Raw genomic sequence first — 22165 nt, 5'->3', positions numbered from 1 at the left:
AAAGTATTAACTTAATTTCCTACTTGGACATATAAGGCTTTTGTTTGATTTTCCTCTAACATGGACTACAATTAGGTGTCTAACTAAGGTAAGGCCAGGAAACATTCTAGGAATGTCAAAATAAATTCCAAAGGTGGTTGTCAAGTACAACTTTCTTGGGAGAGATAGCAGGTAATCAAGGGGTCCCTTACAAGGACATATTTGATTTTCACCAATGTATTGTCTTTCCTAAGAATGGTTTAAAGGCCCATTTTAGCCTTCCAACCGCCCTCCCTGTGATATGAACCCAAGGTGGGAAGGGGAGAAGTTTTAAGTTAGCAGGGAGAATAAGGGAGAGTTTAGTTCAGCATACACTTGCATCAGATTTTGTTGACGTTTACACACTTTCTTATGTGTTGGTAGATGCAAGTGTACCTTCTCTTGCTAGCACCAAAAGGGGGAGTCACTACAAAGATGGTCTAAGGAGTAACTACACTGAGAGAGACCAGGCTGAACAGAGGACGTTATTTCTTTTCTCAATCCACTTGAGCACTAACTTGGCCTGGATCATAGACAGTATATAAGCCTTGGCAGAGTTTGCCTGGCATTAGGAAATACTTCTTTGACTGCATCTCTCTCCTACCAGATCGCACCACCGAAGAACTGGTTAGTGCTCAAGTGTTACAAAATGCAGCATTTGCCATCCATTCCGCTAAAACTCATGAATTAGAAGTCCTACCATCCTGGAGGATTTTAAGCTCACAACAATATTAGTGGCTCACTGAGATTTAAAATGCGCAACCAGCCACATATTGTCCAGAAAATTGCACCTCGTATTATATGGTATACTACAAAATGAAGGGAGCCTAAACAAGACATTTGCACTCTGGTTTTGAGGATGAGTCCGCACACACTGCTCGAAGTGCTAGCATCTTCCATCGCAACCCCTCAAAGTTTGGGTCTAGTTGCATTCCTGCAAATATCACTGTAGCCCTCTACAAAATGACACTTTGAGACGAGAAGGAATGCAAAAGTGCAGGCTCCCAAGATAGCTTTGCACAAAGCCCTCTATTAGTTTGTGTTGCCATGCACAAAGCGAAGCCAGAATGGATTGCTTTGTGATCCCTGAGAATCATGGACATAGGCTTCACACTCATTGTGCACCATAAACACAATACATACACCTGTCACTCCTCACACAGTTGGAAGTAAAAGACTCTGCTAAGGAGACAGGTAGAGTCTTTTAGACAGGAAAGGTCACTATGCATATTCCCTACAAGAAGTGTAAAAAGCCAAAGGATGCTGTCACCTCAGTCAAATCCCGCAAAGTCCGGGAAAAAGGAGAGGTAGCCACCTAAATAGAGGTCACTCTGGATACCCGCCTCGGTCTCAGAGCACTGTTCTGGGGGTGTAAGTCCATGTAACGGGGAAGCACCACAATGAGCTTCCAATGCTGTTATTGTCACCAAGAACAATATGAAAACACAGCAACTGTACAGGTAGTGTAAACAACATAGGAGAGGGGAGCACACTCGCCACAGAAATGCAGGGGATTTTCAGCCTCAAAAGGGAGTTGATAATTATCTCCAGATATTTGAAATGTTCTGTTCTGTCTGTATTATGGGCGCCTTTGTTACTTTGTACAGTCTCATTTAAACTGGCTACTACTAGTGGTGCTGTTGCTAAGAGTGAGCGAGGAACTGAAGCACCCTCAGACATTCTTCAAGGATTTCCAAAGGAGAATAGGCACTAAGAGAGAAAATTGTTATGTGCTCAGAGCAGACTCACAAATACCGGGCAATTCTATCTGATAAATTCCTACTAATTATTTTAACAGTAGGATTTATATGTAAATTCACATATGTGTATTAATAATTTCTGTCACAACTGCCTGTACTAATCAATTTAATTTTGATTTTATTTGTACTCTTGCTTGCAGTTTCTGAAGCATTAGTATTATTGCACACACATAAACTTCCATTGTGCTATCCTGCGTTGTGTATTGCACATTTTACCTCAGCCATCCTTTTAAGCGTAGCCTTGTTCTCAGGATGGCACAACAAAGGGAGGATTGAAGAAATTAGTACAATCAGCCTTTCCTTCAAGAAGATTTTTGCTATTTTTTAAGGCCTTCTCTAATTATTCCCACGAGAAGAGCTTGGTACCTGCTCATTAGCACCTATCTACAGTTTGCGGCCATCATGTGTTCCTGCTTCCATTCTCTTGCACTGAGAAAAGAGTGTATATATTTAGCACCAAAATGTATGAATTTTAGCATTGCATGTTCCAACTGACAGGGGGCAAAGCTCTGGTCCGTTGATTTAGCATTTTGCCTTTGCTCAATGTGCTGCTTGCTGGCTATTTTTTCAATAAGATATGTTAGACTTCTCTGTCGTATCCCAAGTCACTTTTGAGTTTTCTTTTTACTTTTTATTGCCAGCTGAGAGAAATGTGTAACTTGCACCTAATGACATTGGGGTACAGAAGCGACAGTGAATTTGTTTGTTAATTGACTGTGCAAATAAACACGTATACTTGCTCTACAAGGTACACTTTACAACATGTCTCAATATATCTATCAGTAGGCTGTGATCTATAAATGAGGCAAATTGTGTAAATACAATTTTTAGAGCACGAAACGCTGTTTTGAATTTGTGTACAGCATGCAGGGTTAAAATAGCTGTGAAGCATTATTCCTCCTTTTTAGGTCTCGACTATTCTATCCCGCAGGGATAAATAGACGAGAGTATAGTAGGCAAAACAAGCTCTTGAACTATTGCAGATTTAGTACAGTTCATGTGAACACAATCACGCGCATTCTCCCCACGGGCATTTTTTTTCAAGAGCTTTCATTGGCTCTTCACTTTGTGCACGCTGCATTCAGCTGCCCAGTCCTCCCACCCCCTCCCTCTCCAGCACGCGCCTCTCGCTCATCACACCCCCTCCCTCTCCAGCACGCCAACACGCAGCCCACAGCCTCTCTCCCATTGCGCATTCTCCCCACGGGCATATTTTTCAAGAGCTTTCATTGGCTCTTCACTTTGTGCACGCTGCATTCAGCTGCCCAGTCCTCCCACCCCTTCCCTCTCCAGCCCGTGCCTCTCACTCATCACACCCCCTCCCTCTCCAGCACGCCAACGCGCAGCCCACAGCCTCTCTCCCATTGCGCATTCTCCCCACGGGCATATTTTTCAAGAGCTTTTGTTGACTCTTCCCTTTGTGCACGCTGCATTCAGCTGCCCAGTCATCCCACCACTGCCTTTCCAGCGTGCGCGTCTCGCTCATCACACCCCAGCCCAAACAGCAATCCCGAGAAGCTTGTTTCCTCTAGTAACATATCATTTGCTACCTCTTGTATTTTGTTTGCTCTTGATACTTGCACAATTGTCACTATTGCCTCATGTAACGTACCGTTTGCTTTTGTAACATGCTCACTTGTAATTTTTGCTTCATGTATCACTACTGTTCCTATTGTGAAGCCCCCTGATACCTTCTGGTTAAGTCCGCGCTTTATAAAAACGCCTCCCTCGCTCTTCTGCCGCCGCCATTGCCTTGGGCTCTCGCGCTTTCTCCCTCTCTCCCGCGCGCTCGCCAGCACTCTGAGCCAACCAAAGAGCGGGTACAGCAGCTCGTGCACCAACTGAGAACAGCGTGCAAGCTCAAAAGCCAAACTGGATAACTACACACGCGCGTGAACTCCCAAACGCAACTCGTACCTGCGCATATGTCACTACCTTAATTTGTGCGCACGCGCTCTCGCTGTCATCGAAGTCTTGCGTACAGTCTCACAATGAAGCTCGCAACTTTCTTTTCTCTGATTGCAGGCTCTTTGTGTGGTCTGCGCATGTGTGCTGGTGAAGTGTTTTCCCGTTTCTCATCCTACACGCCCTTCCAGCGCCTCTACTTCCCGAACTACGGACGCCAGATTTTTCGTCACAAGTAGAAATGTTAAGGTGCCTCTAAAGTTAAATTTACTTAATATTTTGCACACGGTAGTGGCATTATGATGTATATCAGCTACAGTAGTACAGCATTACATGCCAATCTACGTTAGTTTCATTGTTTTCGAAGGAAAATACCGATATTTTAGGGAAGTCATGTTGACAACATTTAGCTGTGTGCTAGGCTTTTGTGATAAAACCATCACAAAGCATACATGCATAGTTAAATGTACTTCCTTTATGGGCCTTGGGTGAACCTTCAAAAACCGTAGGTCGATTCCAGTATCATTAACATTCTCTTCCGCCCTCCGCTACATCCAACATGGAGCTCAAGGAAGCCCACTTAAGCCGTGTGCTCTCTTGCTGAGTCAGTGTTTTGCCTAAACACATGTAAACAACTGCGTGAAACGGTGTTCCCTTCACCGCCAGGGCTGCTGGTTGAGTCCTTTTTTTTTTACATTTTCTTACAGGTTTCCTTTAATTTGCCTATTTCTCCTTATAGTTATTTATTTTTGTCTCATTCGTCAGCATCTACTACTGGGTTCACATCCCCTCCACCCCTTAAATGTCTTTATTGACATTTGGGTATAAAGTATAAACAACGATACTGCTGCATGCTGCAGACTACCACACAACTCACACTCCTGCATGCCACACACTCCTGTACACCACACACTCCTGCACGCCACACACTGCTACACACCAAACACTGCTGCACACTACACACTGCTGCACGCCACACAATGCTGCATGCCACACACTGCTGCACGCCACACAATGCTGCACGCCACACAATGCTGCATGCCACAAACTGCTGCCCACCGCACACTGCTGAATGCCACACAACACCACCACATCCCTCGAGGACACCACCACATCACTCGAGGACAACACCACATCACTCGAGGACACCACCACATCACTCAGGGACAACACCACATCACTCAGGGACACCACCACATCACTCAGGGGAATGACTCAGGGGGCACCACTACATCACTCAGGGACACCACCACATCACTCAGGAACACCACCACATCACTCAGGGAAACCACCACATCACTCAGGGAAACCACCACATCACTCAGGAAAACCACCACATCACTCAACTCCACCCTCCAACTCCACCCTCCAACTCCACCCTCCAACTCCAACTCCACCCTCCAACTCCAACTCCACCCTCCAAATCCAACTCCACCCTCCAAATCCAACTCCACCCTCCAAAACCAACTCCACCCTCCAACTCGAACACAACCCTCCAACTCGAACACAACCCTCCAACTCCACCCTCCAACCCCAACCCCAACTCCACCCTCCAACCCCACCCTCCAACTCCACCCTCCAACTCCACCCTCCAACTCCACCCTCCAACTCCAACTCCACCCTCCAACTCCAACTCCACCCTCCAACTCCAACTCCACCCTCCAACTCCAACTCCACCCTCCAACTCCAACTCCACCCTCCAACTCCAACTCCACCCTCCAACTCCAACTCCACCTCCACCCTCCAACTCCACCCTCCAAATCCAACACCACCCTCCAAATCCAACTCCACCCTCCAAAACCAACTCCACCCTCCAAAACCAACTCCACCCTCCAAAACCAACTCCACCCTCCAACTCGAACACAACCCTCCAACTCCACCCTCCAACCCCAACTCCACCCTCCAACCCCACCCTCCAACTCCACCCTCCAACTCCACCCTCCGACTCCACCCTCCAACTCCAACTCCACCCTCCAAACCCAACTCTACCCTCCAAAGTCCAACTCCACCCTCCAAGTCCAACTCCACCCTCCAACCCCAACTCCACCCTCCAACTCCACCCTCCAACCCCACCCTCCAACCCCAACTCTACCCTCCAACCCCAACTCCACCCTCCAACTCAAACTCCACCCTCCAACTCCAACACAACCCTCCAACTCCACCCACCAACCCCAACTCCACCCTCCAACCCCACCCTTCAACTCCAACCCCACCCTCCAACTCCACCCTCCAACTCCAACCTCCAACTCCAACCCAACCCTCTAACTCAACCCTCCAACTCCAACTCTACCCTCCAACTCCACCCTCCAACTCCAACTACACCCTCCAACTCCACCCTCCAACCCCAACTCCACTCTCCAACCCCAACTCCACCCTCCAACTCCAACTCCACCCTCCAACTCCACCCTCCAACTCCACCCTCCAACTCCACCCTCCAACTCCAATTCCACCCTCCAACCCCAACTCCACCCTCCAACTCCACCCTCCAACTCCACCCTCCAACCCATAATCCACCCTCCAACTCCGCCCTCACTCTATCTATCGCCCTCACTCTATCCATAGCCCTCACTCTATCACTATCTATCTATCTATCTATCTATCTATCTATCTATCTATCTATCTATCTATCTATCTATCGCCCTCTATCTATCTATTTATTTATTTATTTTATTTATATTCTTATAGCGCGCCTGAATCAGCCCCGAAGGGGTATCTCCGCGCGTAGCTTCTGTGTGATTCGGACCAGCTTTGTTGAGGGGATGACAGAAGGGCAGGGAAAAAGAAAAGTTAGTCTTGTGTGAACAAGTATGTTTTTAGTTTTTTCCTAAAGGAAAAGAGGTTGGAGATTTGTCTCAGCTGAGGTGGAAGGGAATTCCACAACAAGGGGCCTTTAACAGAGGGTGCTCGGCCACCCTGTCTCGCTCTGGTGACTTTGGGTACATGTAGCAACATAGTGTTGCTGGATCGCAGAGCACGTCCGGGAGAGTAGGGAAAGAAAATATCTTTTAGATATTTGGGACCAGACCCATAGATGCACTTGTGCATAATGCAGCAGAGTTTGAAATGTACCCGTTGTTGTACTGGAAGCCAGTGAAGGTGGGAGAGGAGAGGGCGGGATGGAGTGCGGGGGGGGGCATTCAGGATGAGTCTTGCCGCGGTGTTCTGCACCACCTGCAGTCTGCGTAGTTGTTCATGGTTGGCAGAGATGAGTAGACTATTACAATAGTCCACCCGCCCAAGGACCAGTGCCTGTACCAGCGTTTTCCTGTGGGTGTTAGGCAGGAAAGGGAAGATACGCCGTAGAAGACCAATTGTTCGGAAACACGTTCCCGTAACTTGGCTGACATGATCTTTTAAAATCAGAGTTTGGTCTAGGCGTACTCCTAGGTTTTTGATGGTCTGTTTGGGCGCTGGGACAGGTCCTAGCTCAAGTGGCCACCAATCCGGAGACCAGAGCAGGGTGGCCCCTCCAAACAACATGACTTCGGTTTTAGTCACATTGCATTGGAGGAAGTTCTGGGCCATCCAACCTGCCACAGCTCTCATGCCATTTTGAAATGACTGCATGACTGCAGGTGTGATGGTTTGGAAGGGAAATAACAGCTGAGTATCGTCAGCGTAAGAGATTGGGGAGAACCCATAGGATCTTATAGTCTCCGCCAAAGGGGCCACATATACGTTGAATAACGTGGGGCTCAAGCATGAGCCCTGTGGCACACCTTTGGTAAGCTTCCTGCAGACAGATTTATGGGGGCCTAGTTTGACACCTTGTTGTCTGTCTTCAAGAAAGCTTTCAAGCCACGCAAGGGCGGTCCCTTTTACTCCCACTCCCTTCAAGCGGTCGAGAAGGATTTTATGCGACACCGTGTCTATCACCCTCTATCGCCCTCTATCTATCTATCTATCGCCCTCTATCTATCGCCCTCTATCTATCGCCCTCTATCTATCTATCTATCTATCGCCCTCTATCTATCTATCGCCCTCTATCTATCGCCTTCTATCTATCTGTCTATCTATCTATCGCCCTATATCTATCTATCTATCTATCTATCTATCTATCACCCTCTATCTATCTATCGCCCTCTATCTATCTATCGCCCTCTATCTATCTATCGCCTTCTACCTATCTATCTATCTATCGCCCTCTATCTATCTATCGCCCTCTATCTATCTATCGCCTTTTATCTATCTATCTATCTATCTATCTATCTATCTATCTATATATCGCCCTCTATCTATCTATCGCCCTCAATTTATCTATCGCCCTCTATCTATCTATCTATCTATCTATCTATCTATCTATCTATCCATCTATCTATCATTCTTCTTTCTATCTATCTATCTATCTAGCGCCCTCTATCTATCTATCTATCTATCGCCCTCTATCTATCTATCGCCCTCTATCTATCTATCTATTTATCTATCGCCCTCTATCGCCCTCTATCTATCGCCCTCTATCTATCTATCGCCTTCTATCTATTGCCCTCTATCTATCTATCGCCCTCTAGCTATCGCCTTCTATCTATCTATCTATCTATCTATCTATCTATCTATCTATCTATCTATCTATCACCCTCTATCTATCTATCTCCCTCTATCTATCTATCGCCCTCTATCTATCTATCTATCACCCTCTAGCTACCTATCTATCTATCGCCCTCTATCTATCTATCGCCCTCTATCTATCTATCTATCTATCGCCCTCTATCTATCTATCTATTGCCCTCTATCTATCTATCGCCCTCTAGCTATCTATCGCCCTCTAGCTATCTATCTATCGCCCTCTATCTATCTATTTATCGCCATCACTCTATCTATCGCCCTCACTCTATCTATCTATCTATCTATCTATCTATCTATCTATCTATCTATCTATCTATTGCACTCACTCTATCACATCACCACAGCATCACTCAGCACCACCACAGCATCACTCAGGGGCACCACAACATCACTCATGGGCACCACAACATCACTATGCGCTACCACAGCATCACTGAACACCACAGCATCACTCGTCGCCACCACTGCATCACTCGCCGCCACCACAACATCACTCAGCGCCACCACAGCATCAATCTGTGCAATCATTCAACAATAACTGGTTCAAATATGTTCGCTCAATGTTTCAAGCTTTATTACAAATGTCACAAAAAGATGTTAATATTTCACTTCTGTTCTTGTATTTTCTTCATAATAAAATAAAATGAACATAATCTTCACAAAATTTATTTACAAAAGTTTAAGCTATTGCCATTATAAATTACAATAAGTTTTTTTAAGTATTAATTTTAAAAACAATTACAAGCCATTGTTATTTGTAAAATATCAATACATCTAAGTCATGTAAATACAACACATATTGCGTTACAAATGCTATAGGTGTCACATTTGCGAAAGTTAAAACTATTGGCATTGTAAATGACAAAGTTATTAATTTTGCTATTTTCAAAACCAACACATAAATAAAAAATTGTCATTTACAATACCAATAGCTCAAACTTTCCTAATGCGAGACCTATTGCATTACCAAATGCTTATTAAATATGATCTGATTTTAAAATGTATATAAATGAAATTCCCCACGTTTCTGCCTTATGTCACCCAAGAGAAACTCAATTGTGTCATTGGCGTACAATGCCATTAAAATTCCAAACTGCATGATGGCAGTTGTTTAGAGCGCCATGCATATGGTAAATATGAATGCACTAAACCTAGCTTTGTTGCTATGGTTAAATCTGACGTGGTAGTTGGAAAGCACCCATGCCTCTCCTGTCTGAATTTACTCCTATCTCTCAGAAGGAAGCATTGGCTGTGATCCAGTGCTGCAAGTCAGACCTGTGCCCTCCTAAACTGAGGAAAGAGTTCGCACATTCCACCAGCGATGTGCTGTCTAAAATATGGAATACCTCCTTGTTGTTTGGCGGAGAAGGAATGAGGGATACAGGTTATTATTCTTACAATGGTTTTATTAGTCACACACAAAAAACAAGAAACGACTAAGGATAAAGTACTGTTTCTGTTAGTCAATCAAGACAGTCCAATGTGACTCTCATTCCTTTTCTTCCTCAAAAGGGTCTCTGGTACGTAGTTCCTTTGGTAAGCCAGCCCGAGTCTTGTATCCTGATGGGGGGGTGGAGGGGGAAGTACCCCAAAATAAATAACAAAAAAGAAAAAACAAAGAAGAATGTCAGGAGAGTAGTTTTCTGTTTTTATCAATACATTCAGGGAAAGGGGGTGAGAGGTGCTCCTGGATCTGTGTGGTAGGGGTCATGTGATTTTTAAATCCATCTGCGTGCTCGTTAGTGTCCTTCACTCCCCACCCCCACCCAACGTCTCCCTCGAGGTTCCGACCCTTTTTCCCCACATTGTTCCCAGGTGGCCCCGTACCTTGCTAAGCCACGTTCCTCAGGGAACATGGCTGGCTTCTGCGCAGTGCCGGTGAGGGTCCGGTTCTCTCTTTGTCTCCGGTTCTACAGTGGGTCGGCTCCCGAGGTCCGGTCCATGTTCGACTTCGGTTTGGTCTCCCACCACGTCTTGGATTTCGGGGGCGGCGAAGAAGGTCTGCACGGCTCCTCCTTTCTTCGTGTCCCTCTCTTCCAACGCCGGAGAACGCCAAGGAACGAGAGCGAAACCTGCATCTCCCTCTTTCAAGGCGCGAGGTTCATGTGACGCAGTCACGTGGCTGGCTGGTTGTTCCCGGAGAACAAGATTCTTAAAGGGGAAGTCTAATGGTTGTTCCACGGAGGGTGTCTGTAAATAAAGGAGAGGACAGGGAGAAAGATAAGGGGGAAAACGATCTGTTGTAAGGTCCTCAGTCTCCATAGCGTTCTGTAGTACTTTGTTACACTCCTTTTCCTCCAGCATCTTCCCTGATCTATGGAAGCTACTTCCCCTTAAGAAGAAACCCAATATGTATTCAGGGGAACTGAGCAATTATAGGGTGATCTGCATGCAGATGGGAGGGAGGAGTTGCACCTGGGACCTGAATAGGGCTGGGCCTCCCCTCCACAATGCTGGCTCCACCCCCTGTGGTGCGTCTGATGTCCCTCGCCTGTCCTGTGAATAGAGGAGAGGAGCTGAGCAAAACAAGTGCTCAAGGGCTCCTGAACCATTTGTATCTGGTTCCCTCCTAGCCCTGCGCTGTGTCACAAAAAGAAAAAGCTGTATAAATAAGGGGTTGTGACCCCAAGTAAATGTTCTTGTTTGCTACTTGAATCTACCAGGGGCGTGCTACTGCTGGGACCCAGGGGAAGGCTTGCCTCCCTGGACCCTGCCCTGCCCCTGGAAACCTGGAGGACTTCTCTTTGAGACCCTTCTGCCCTCTTCACCTGTGAGGACCTTGTTGCTAGGACCCGTTTTTGCTTCAGGAGCCATTCCTAGGGACTTTGTGGATTTTGTGCCCCCCCCGAGCGCCTCGTGAGCGCTTTGTTTTTACTTCCTAGCAGAGCGTAGTCTTTATCCCATGGGGAAGCACTTCTGCAGTTCACTCGCAGCGCTGGGCTGCAAATTACCCTCGGTGGGGGGGGGTTCCCGACGTAGAGATTCCCCTGCACTTTTGGACCTATTGCGGGTGCCCACCCCGCTTATTGGAGCCGTTTTGCGGGTGCTCACCCCGCTGAGATATTCTACTATTTGAGGGTGCCTTCCCCTCGTTTCTGCCGAGATATCACCGCCGCAGCTAAACAGAAAGTCAGGCACCGTAGTGCCTGACGGCAGGCGGGTCTTCAGGTTTCGAAGGGAAGTCCCGCGCCCGCCGCCGCAAGAGAAAGAGAAGCTGCCGGGAGTCAGGAAGATGGTGCCTGCCTTTGTGGGACTCTCATGGCTGAGGGAGAGCCCCGCAGGCACCAGCAAGTGCAGTTTGAAGGCGGAGGGGGCTCGAGGCACATTGCTTTGCCTGCCCCCACCGCATGGCCAGAGGAGCAACCGTCTGGAGAGAGAGCCTCCCCTGCGCAGAGCCGGTAAGTGAAGCCGAAAGGGGGAGGGTGGAATCGAAGCACCACGCCGGTGCCTCTCTTCAGGGCAGCCCCCTTTGACTGCCCCATCGATGCGCCCCTCATTTGGGGAGCCCCGGTGAGTGGGGGCTCCATGTTGCCTGGTGCCATTTGAGGCACTGTGCCCGTGTTGTATCTTGAGCGGCCCAGTCTTGCAGCGGGCCGCTCTAACAGGGGGCACGTTCTGTTCCTGAGGTCCCGGGGGCCCGTTGTTCCCCCAGAGCCAGCGTGCTCCACCGGTTGGGGCACTACTTAATTTAAGGGCTTAGGGGGCTCCAACCCTTGACCACGATTATTTACGGGCCCAGAGGGGCCCACGTCCTTTCCCCAGTGCTTGGGGATCTGCTTTTCAGAGCCTAGATGTCTCCAACGCTGTGCATCATGATTTCCATAGCTCCAGCATTTGGTGCAGTTGGTTGAAAGGGCTACTGAGAGCCCATGCCGCAATTTACCTTTTACAGCTGCCCAGCAAGTAGTGGGCAGCTGCACCATTTGAGTGCAATTCTTAAGAGAGGGACAGAAGTGGCACAGAGGTGCCAGGCCTCCCACAGCTGCGCAGCACTTAGGGCCAGCTGCATCGTTTAGGCCCCCATGTTATTGTTCTCAGCTGCCCATTAAGTAGTGGGCAGCTGCAACGTTTAGGTTTGCGCAGTGGCGCACCCTTGACTTTCGCTGCCTATTCAGCAGCCCTGACTTTGGGACACAGGGCGTTTGAGCCCCCTTTCTGAGATGACCAGTTGGCCAGGGGGATTATTACATTTATAGGGCACCCGGCCCAAATGTAATTTATGTGCTAATGTGATTTTGGTGCTAGGAAATGTATTGTGTATAGTATGTTTTGCACACCCTATTTTGATACCTCTAAAATATGGTTTATGATTATGAGGTGAGTTTGCCTATTTTGGGCTTGTGTTAGTGAGATTATACTTCCCTGTGTGATTTACGCCCCTATTATGATTTTTACTTAGGTGGTTAGGGTCTAATGCATTTAGACTGGTGTGATACTGTGCATAATGTAGTTTATGTCACAGACTGATGCAAAGTACAGTGATTACCAGTGATTACTGATTGTATGTTTTATGATCTATTTTACTTTTCCCAAGTTATCTATTTTACTTTTACCAAGTTTGTTTTGTGATGGTTCAGACAGTGGCCCATGTGGCCCTGTCAGGTGTACATAATCCCTTCTAAATTTTGCCAGAGCCAGTTTGCACAGTGTACAGTATGGGTTTACTATTCTGTGTTTTGAAAATACAAAGGCTATTTTTGATATAACCTTGTGTGGAGTTCCTTTTGTGGAGTGTGCCTGGGATGTTGTTGCTGTTGTGTGCGTGCGCAAAAGCTTTACACATTGCCTCCAGGATTAGCCTGACTGCTCGTGCCAAGCTACTAAGGGGGTGAGCAGGGGTTATCTTTGGCTTGTAGCTCCCTTGCCCTGACTAGAGTGGTGGTCTCTACCTCGCTTTGGCGCAAGCCTTAGCCAACCAGAGATCCCATTTCTAACATCGATATTGCTCTATAAACCACCCACAACTTCTCAAAAAGCGCAGCCAAGTGGAAGAGTATGACAAAATCGGAGCGGCACTCAAAGAAAAAAATTGGGAGGAAAGAGCCTCGGGATTGTGTATTTCTAAAAAAAGATACATTTCCTAATAGTAAGTGATTGTGGGATATGATAGGTGGATAGGTCACATTAGACGTCTGAACGGCAGGTAGTGGAGAGCAAATGTGGTTAAGATTTCTGTATTTAGTATAGTTTGCAGGGCTGTGGTAATTGTCTTTTGATGCTGTTCTTTCACTGTAGTCATGTGAACATCTTGGGTGTTTGTCATATGCCTTAGCCATTTAGATAATTAAGACCACCTTTCACTAAATGCACACCCAGTGTGCCAAATGATTAGACAATTCTACACACTCCTGAATTACATCGGGTGACATCAGCTGTCAGAAGAAAGACTCTTCTTTTCGGCACCTTAAACAATTCCAGGGTCAATGGTACTCTCTTTGCCTATTCCCTTTCAAATGTTTTCTAGCTCAGAGATTAAAACTGCAACTAATTGTGATTGAATTTACTGTCCTTGCTCCTCTTTATTACTTGTTTGGTGAAAGGTGCTTTCCTGACGGAAAAGTAAGTAAGAACTCTGTGCTTTGGTGCAAGAGTGTTGCATCAAATACTAAGACGTGTTAAAATGTAAAATCTGATTCTCTCGTTTTTTGATTAAGCTATGCCTCATCCATTTTTCACCCCTACCCTGCTTCCAGCCTGCTCTATCCTGGACACTGCATCTGTATAAACATGAGTAAAGATTCTAAATTGGGGAATTGTAGGCTGTGTATACATACAGAATCAGTGCAAAAGAACAGCTGGCGTCTGCTCAAGGTTTTTCCGACAATGGTTAATCCTCAGGTAAAGTTTACTCAGATAGCATATCTTGTTGTTCAGCCTCAGGATGTAGCAATTGCACAAGACACTGAGGCTGTCGATTCTTGCTGTTACCTCATTTGTGTGTTTTTCCCAAAGCTCTATTTATCTCTGGGCGTCCCTTGTTTGTGATCTTTTGCTACACAAACCAATGTAACCCATTGTTCAGTGTGCTTCTTCGAGAGTATCTCTATGGTGCTTGTGGGATGGGCCCCCATTCATGAATGCAAAATGAATGATCCATGGTTTGTACTTCACTCCATTGTCAATTCCTCCTTACTTGTTAAGAACCCGTGGACTAAAGGGTGACCCTGCACTAGGGGATTATTAATAATCCACTTCCACAAATTGGCACCCAACTTGGGACCCCATCAAAGCCTTGCAGTAGGACCGGTCGAAGAGATTGTGTCTGTAAGACGAACTTCGCTGAGGAGCGCACCACCTGAAGAGACTAGTTCTCGTGTCCAAGGTGATTTTTCAGCTCTAAGACTCCGATCTTCCTGCCGGCTGCTAGCCTTGACTGGGGCTCTTGGATGGTCATTTGTATGGATCAGGGAGGATCGACAGGTGGGAGTTGAAGACTACGAATAAAGTAGATTTGTATTGAACCAGTTCTTTTGGTTATTTTAAATCTGTTTGAAATTTGTTTTGAACTTTCTTTGGCACTTACTATTTGGTATTGATTTAAAAAAATTCTTGCAGGTAATGTGAGAATATTTTTTCATTTCTCTCTGGTTATAAGTTTTTTATATCTTAAATAACATGCCTGTATTTAGCACACTTTGGAAGTTTTGTTGCTGCTGCGATAAGCAGAGCATTTTGGAAGCAAGTCAGCCGGCGCCTCCAGAAGGTACGCCGAATTTTGAGATGTACATCAAATATGGTATTTGTCCCCTCATGTATAATGCATTGTGGAACAAATATACAAAAGGGGATCCTCAGTTACAATGGCCATTAGAGGGGACAATGGGCCTTCACAAACTTGAGTATTTAGAGAAACAATTGTTTTTAAAGAAAGTTAGGTCAGCTATGTTTGACAGTCAGTAACGGAGCAGCAGCTCAAGGCGGAGAAGGTGCAAAGGAAACAAGAAAGGAAGACAGAGTATCAACAGTATAAGGAATTGAAGGATAAGGAAGTTCAGGAGAATAAGGATAGTTTAAATGGAGAGCATAGATTACTAATATCTAAGGAACATGTCGTCAGACACACAGTAACAGCACAAATCCACCAAGAAGATGTGGATTCAGACCTTTACGGATTATTGATTGAACGACTCCCACCCCCATATGTACCTTTGACACCTCTTCTCCCTGGACCGCCAAATGTCGTTCCCCCTGTACCTCCGGCACCACCACCTTTACCCGCGGTTGTTCAGCTCCCTATTTTCCAACCAGTACCGGTACATCCCTTACCCCCCATCTCAGGCCACTGCACCCCCATCCCAGGCCACTGCACCAGAAATGATGGTTGATTCCATACTTCCTGAATCTGTCTCGACCCCTCAAATTCTTTGTTCACTGTACCTCAGTTTTGTCAGGACACAATAAGGTTGATAATATTGAAGTGGTTAAGTGATTTAGAAATGGAAGAAGTAGAAATGATAGCTCAGATATAGGGTTTTTCCTGATGGCGAACTTCTTTGTCTGATAAATAAGCTTTCTCATCAACTTATAGTTCAGTGGAAGATGACTACAGGACAGAACGGTCCCGATGAAGTTAGAGTTATTAATCAACAGTGTCAGATAGGAGCCTTCCCTGTAAGTAGAGTTAGGAGTGCTATAACAGCAATAATTGGATACATAATGAACTTTCTTCCTCTCCTTGAATAAAGACCTATGAGGGAAGCCGCACCACAGTTCATTCCTGGAAGAGGGAATGCAGATAATGATGACACTAATGATCCCAATGCTAGAGCCCATTTTTTGTATAAGTGGATATATACGCCCTGGAAAAGGATGGATGTACTTACTTCAAAAGCCTCCTTACCAGACATACGGAAAAATCCTAGAGGATTTTATGATGATGTACAGGAAGCCATTGATTCCTGTGTTATGACCTAAGCTGATATTGATATGTTTTTTGGTATATTCCTGCCACCAGATATGTGGTGACTTACTCGAAAACAGGATCAGGTATAGGAAAACTGGTCAGAAACCTAGTCAGCTCATAATGGATCTGCCTGGTAACATACTTAAAAATGATGATACCGGCAAGGAAAATAGATTGGGCACTTCTCACTGCTTGTAAACAAAGAGGGAGAGGCCGTCCCTGAGTTTTTTACTCGCTTTGAGGAAGTGTTCCATGATATTAGTGGGCAAGACACTTCTACACCTACGGGTGTGCATTTGTTTGTAGATAGATTTGTAGGAAATTTACTTCCTGAGATATCTGTTCGCTTAAAAGATTCTGAGAGTACATGGGCTTCGGTAACCTCGAAAGCTATATTAGATATGACTCAGTATTATCAGAATCAAGTAACCACTTAGCAAGAACGTAAAGAAGGAAAACTAAAAGAATTGAAAACTAAGGTAATGATCGTCCAAGCCTATAGACCCCAAGGTTGAGGTTGAGGTCAAACCTATGGTCAGAATTTTAGACAAATACCTCCAGTAGGGCCACCGCGTAGACAAACTCCACTAGGGCCAGATCAATGTGCTTATTGTAAGGAGAAAGGACATTGGTGTCTCAAATATCCTGTTTAGCTGCTAGTGGTAGAGGAAGGGGACAACTATATGGTAGCCGGGGGACTTCAGTTCCCCGACAGCAGCTACAACAAGATCAAGCTCCAGAGAAAAATAGGTCAAAAAATTATTTTGATCAACGGAATAATCAATATTCTATGGAGGATTGGGAAGAAGAAACTATGGGAACGCATTTTGCCTAGGACAGCGTAGGACAAGGAGGACCAGTTGAGATACCTGTAGACCAGTCAGGACCCTATATAAAAGCCAACATACTTCGGCAGAATCAGACATTTTTTGTGGATACAGGGGTGACACGCAGGGTGATATCTCAGAAACTGGTTCCTGGGACACCCTTGTATGGCCAAGTTATCCCATCGATAGGGTTTGATAGAACAACAACTCCTAGCCTTGTGTCCCAAAAATTCCCTTTGCAGGTTGAGAATTTTATTTCTTCAGCCCCCTTCTTACTTCCCCCACCCGCTCCTGATAATTTGATGGGACTTGATCATCTTAAATATTTCCATGCTACTATACATTGTTCCCCATCTGGAGTATGTGTCATTTTTGGGAAAAAGACATTGCCTAAACAATATAATTACTCTTTATGTTCAGATCTTGATTCTGTTCCTTCATGTGTTTGGGCTACTGCTGACATAGATGTGGGAAGAATGGACATTTCCCCAGTATACATACAGGTTCCGGAGGGTGCCTACTTACCAAGGGTCCCGCGATATATAATATCGAAAGAAGGTGAGGCTGCGCTAATATTTATCATTGACAACGTGATATGTACAGGAGTTAATGAGGAAGTTTCCTCTAATGTATGTAAAAGCCCCATTCTCCCCATCCTGAAACGGGGCGATGGAACAGGGGACAAGATTTACTGATTTGTGATTGATTTAAGAGAAGTACACAAAATAGTGATTCCTCAATATCCTGTCGTCTCTGATATTACAACCTTGTTGACATTAATCCCACCTACAGCCACTGTATTTTCTGTTATTGATCTCAAGAATGCTTTTTTCTCTTTTCCTATACATAAGGATAGTAGATACTTGTTTGGCATCTCATTAAGGGGCCGCTCATTCAGATTTTGTAGAGCTCTACAAGGTTATACAGAAAGTCCTAGTATTTACAGTCAGGCACTTAAATGACAGTTGGATGAACTTCTTTTGCCACCGCGAGTTACACTTGTGCAATATGTCAATGACATTTTGCTTGCAGCAGATACAGTTTAGCATTGTAAATAGGCCACTCTTTCCCTATTGCATCATCTTGCTACTAAGGGACATGAGGTCTCTAAGAATAAGTTACAATATTGTCAATCTGAGGTCACTTATTTGGGTTTCCTCTTGTCTAAGGAAGGTCTCACTCTGACTAAAGACAGAATTCAAACTATTCTAAAAATTACCATCCCAAGTACTCAAAAAGAAGTCTGGGCACTTATTGGCATTACTTCCCATTGTAGACAGTGGATCCCTAACTTCTCCCTTATCATCAAACCTTTTTTGTCCCTTGTTACTAAAGATACTCCCTTTCCTCTACCATGGACATCTGAATGTCAAGAAGCATATCAGCAGCTTTGTGCATCCCTTTGTTCTGCTCCAGTGTTAGGCACTCCAGAATATGCTAAGCCTTTTATATTATATGTGCACTAGAGAGAAGGATGTGCATTGTCAGTTTTAACACAACCATATGGTAGTAAGCATCGTCCATGTGCTTATTTTTTGGCTGTATTGGATCCAGTGGCTAGAGGATTTCCAGGCCGTCTTAGAGCGGTTGCTGCCACAGCCATTTCTATACGACAATCTGATGGGATAGTGTTGAGTAACAAGCTTATGGTTATGGTATCACATTCCGTAGATGTACTCCTTAATCAGACCAAAACACAACACCTGACTAGTGCTAGACTTACAGGATACAAACTTACACTCTTCGCACCTCATATCACACTCAAGAGATGTTTGACATTGAACCCAGCTACATTGTTACTTTTGCCAGCTGAACAAACTCGTGATTTGCACGACTGAATTTTTCTGACAGAAGAAAAAACTAAGGGAATAATAGATCCTAAAAATACACCTTTGTTAGATCCTGATGGGGAATTATGGGAGGATGGTTCCTGCTTGAAATTACCTAACGGCGCCACCTCTGCATCCTATGCGATAACCACATTACAAACTGTGGTAGAAACAGCCCGTATTCCGCAAAAATCGGCCCAAGCAGCTGAACTTATTGCGCTTTTAAGGGCTTGTGAACTTAGTGAAGGGTTATCAGTAAACATTTACACAGACAGTCAGTATGCATTTGGTGTGGCACACAACTTTGGCAAACTTTGGAAGAAATGAGGATTCCTAACCTCCCATGGTTCTAAAATACAGCATGGTGAATTGGTGAATAGTCTTCTTACTGCCTTGACATTGCCAAAGAGTGTAGCTATTATCAGATGTAGTGCCCACAAGGGAATCACAGACAAAGTGGGACAGGGAAATGCCTTTGCAGATGAAATTGTCAGAAACACTGCGAGTATACACACGAGTAGGATGTATGTATTACGATCCCAAGCTGAGAGATGGGAACATATCGATAGAGAGAGATCAAAGAAATACAGCAGTTAGCTACAGAACAAGAAAAAGCAGAATGGAAAAAGGAAGGAAAGTTAGATGATGAGGGATGTTGGAGGTCAAAAGATATGCCGAAATGGAAGTTACTTTATGCTTATTTACTGCCCTTTGTAACCATGGCTCATGGACCTGCTCACATTAGTGCCAAAAACACTATCTCCCAACTAGAACAGGTTTGGGATAATCAGCACATTCGGAAAACAGCTGAACATTTGGTTAAACATTGCATGATATGTCTACAGCACAATCCTGGGAAGAGAGTATCAACTCCTACTGGTGGATTTTCTCCACCCCAGGCCTCCTTTGAAGCACTTCAAATGGATTATATTCACTTACAGCGCTGTAATAATTTGAAGTATGTATTAGTTGTGGTTAGTTCTTTTAGTAAGTGGGTGGACGCTTATCCAACCAAACACAACACAGCTTTGACCACAGCTAAAATTCTGTTAAAGGAGTTCTTCCCCCGTTTTGGGGTTTGTAGAGTCTTATGGAGTGATAATGGCCCCCACTTTACTGGCCGAATGATAGAGTACCTAATGAAGGGTTTAGGTGTAAAACAAAAGTTTCATGCTGCTAATTACCCCCAGGCAGCGGGTCTAATAGAGAGGTACAATGCTACATTGAAGTTAAAACTAGCAAAGATAGAGGCAACAATGGGCCTTAATTGGCCAGATGCTTTGCCCCTAGCACTGTTATCTGTTCATTCCAACCCACATAGTAAAATTGGACTTTCTCCCTATGAAATAGTCTTCGGCAGGCCTATGAATGTATGGGGACCTGCAGGGCCAAATGTGATAAAGGAAATACAGTACCCTATTTTGAGTGAATATCTGAGAATGTTGGATGAATAATTGTCTTTGATTTACCGGCAGGTGCATGAAACTATACCAGACAAATCAGAGGGTCCAGCTCATAGTCTCCAACATAGAAATTTCTTGTTAATAAAAAATATTCAACGCTCTAAGAACTTGGAACCTTGTTGGAAGAACGCCAAGCAAGTTCTGCTGGCCACCAGAACTGCTGTCCGTGTCACCAACAGAAGTCATTGGATAAATACAGTACACTGTAAACGAATCCCAGTGACTGTTCTCCAACCAGAGGGCAGAAACGATCTAAAAGACATCTTACAAACTCAGAAAAGTGTTGCTCTCCTGAATGAAGACACTTTGTTTCCTGATCAAACTACGCCTTTGGCAACAAGGTACAATTTACGACCATGGAAGGGAAGGAGCCGATAGAGATACCGGAGGACCAGTTTCAATTAGTGGAACGGTTCGGCTGTGACACGGTAGGAACAAAGAATCGGCTGAACTAGGTTCAGAGTGGGTTGTGATACGTGTTCAGTGATGCCTGGGTCTCTCTCAGACCTTTGGTTGTATTGATACAGAGAAGGAGAAAATGCAGAGATTGGGATCCAAGCTGCAAAGTAATGACAAGACTCTGTGTATGGTGACTCTGATCATATTGTTGATAATATTGGCAGCAGTTTTTTGGACAATGGAGAAAGAAATTCCAGCTCGAAACTTATTGCCCACTACTACTCCTGTCCCCACGGAACATTATTATTTCACCCTTCCCTACCATGAATGAAAACACTGAATGTCCTACCTCAATAACACTTTCATTCAAATGCTACATCATACTCTTAATGCTCTGAACACCATCAACTGCTGGATATGTGGAATAATGTCAGCCCATCAGAAAAAATGAGGAACGCCTCTCATTCCCCTGCCATTCTCACATAATGCCTCTTGTGGAGCCTGGTTCGCACTTTTGTGGGCCTCTGCAATCAATAATAATACTCTAGCTAATGTTGGAAGACTCAATGCCCAGTTAAACAAGGCCAGTTACGCTGACGATAAAGAACTCCTGCAGGCCAAAGGAAATGTATGGGAAATGGAGGAGTATCGCAGAGGAAATTCCTCCACAAGATATGTTTTTTCTAACATTCGAACAGCCAAAGGTAATAGACCTCCTGTTATCACTGTAACCAGAGCCGAAGCAGATCTTTGTGTGAGCAGCATTGGCAGTATTCCTGTGGGAAAAAGTGACTGTACTACAGTATTGAATATCACTGGAATGAACAATAGTAGTTTCCTATCTTCACAAAACACTTATTTCATTTGTGGAAACAAAGGTTATTATCATCTACCAGTCGGTTGGTCTGGAACTTGTTACGTGTCCTTTTTGCTTCCTCCTGTATTCTTAGCACCTGCATCTTATCACAAAAACCAAAGACTGTTTAATGACATTTCTTTGAATAGACTTAAAAGAACACTAAATAATGATGAAGTAGATCAAACGGATACAGCAATACAGCAGTATGTTGATTTTAACTTGGGATTCTTTTTTTTTGTTGGGGCAGCCCTAAATAGTAGGAAGATTAGATGTCTGACCCGGGTGGTAGAAGCAGTAACTAATCAAACAGCAATGGCACTTGGAAATATTATGGAAGAGCTTAAAATGATGAGAATTTTAACGCTACAAAACAGAATGGTCCTAGACATAGAATTAGCTGATCGTGGTGGAGCAGGTCGCATGGGAGTAGCTGCCATGTGTTCATCCCTGACAGCGGCCCATCTGTTTATGACGCCATTTCTAAATTGCATAAAATAGTGGCGGAAATACATCAAGACCACGGAACATGGACTTGGTCTGAGTGGTTATGGGGAATCATTTCTACATGGGGCTGGAAATTATTAATGGGAATAGCTACCATAGGAATCATCTTTCTCACTTGCTGTTGTTGCATTCAAT

General features: G+C 44.8%; 1 protein-coding gene across 1 annotated transcript in view; it reads right to left on the bottom strand.

The window, feature by feature from the left end:
* Positions 1-11060, bottom strand: part of LOC147731073 (uncharacterized) — a 77976-nt gene extending 66916 nt beyond the window's left edge. The window contains exon 1 of the mRNA XM_086954141.1: positions 11015-11060. Within this exon, the coding sequence (XP_086810267.1) occupies positions 11015-11060 (46 nt within the window). The remainder of the gene's footprint in view (positions 1-11014) is intronic.
* Between the last annotated feature and the right edge of the window lie 11105 nt (positions 11061-22165).

This window comes from Lissotriton vulgaris, chromosome 2_1, assembly GCF_964263255.1.
Source record: "Lissotriton vulgaris chromosome 2_1, aLisVul1.2, whole genome shotgun sequence".
Taxonomy (NCBI): Eukaryota; Metazoa; Chordata; class Amphibia; order Caudata; family Salamandridae; genus Lissotriton; species Lissotriton vulgaris.
This window is presented reverse-complemented; position numbering and strand designations above follow the sequence as displayed.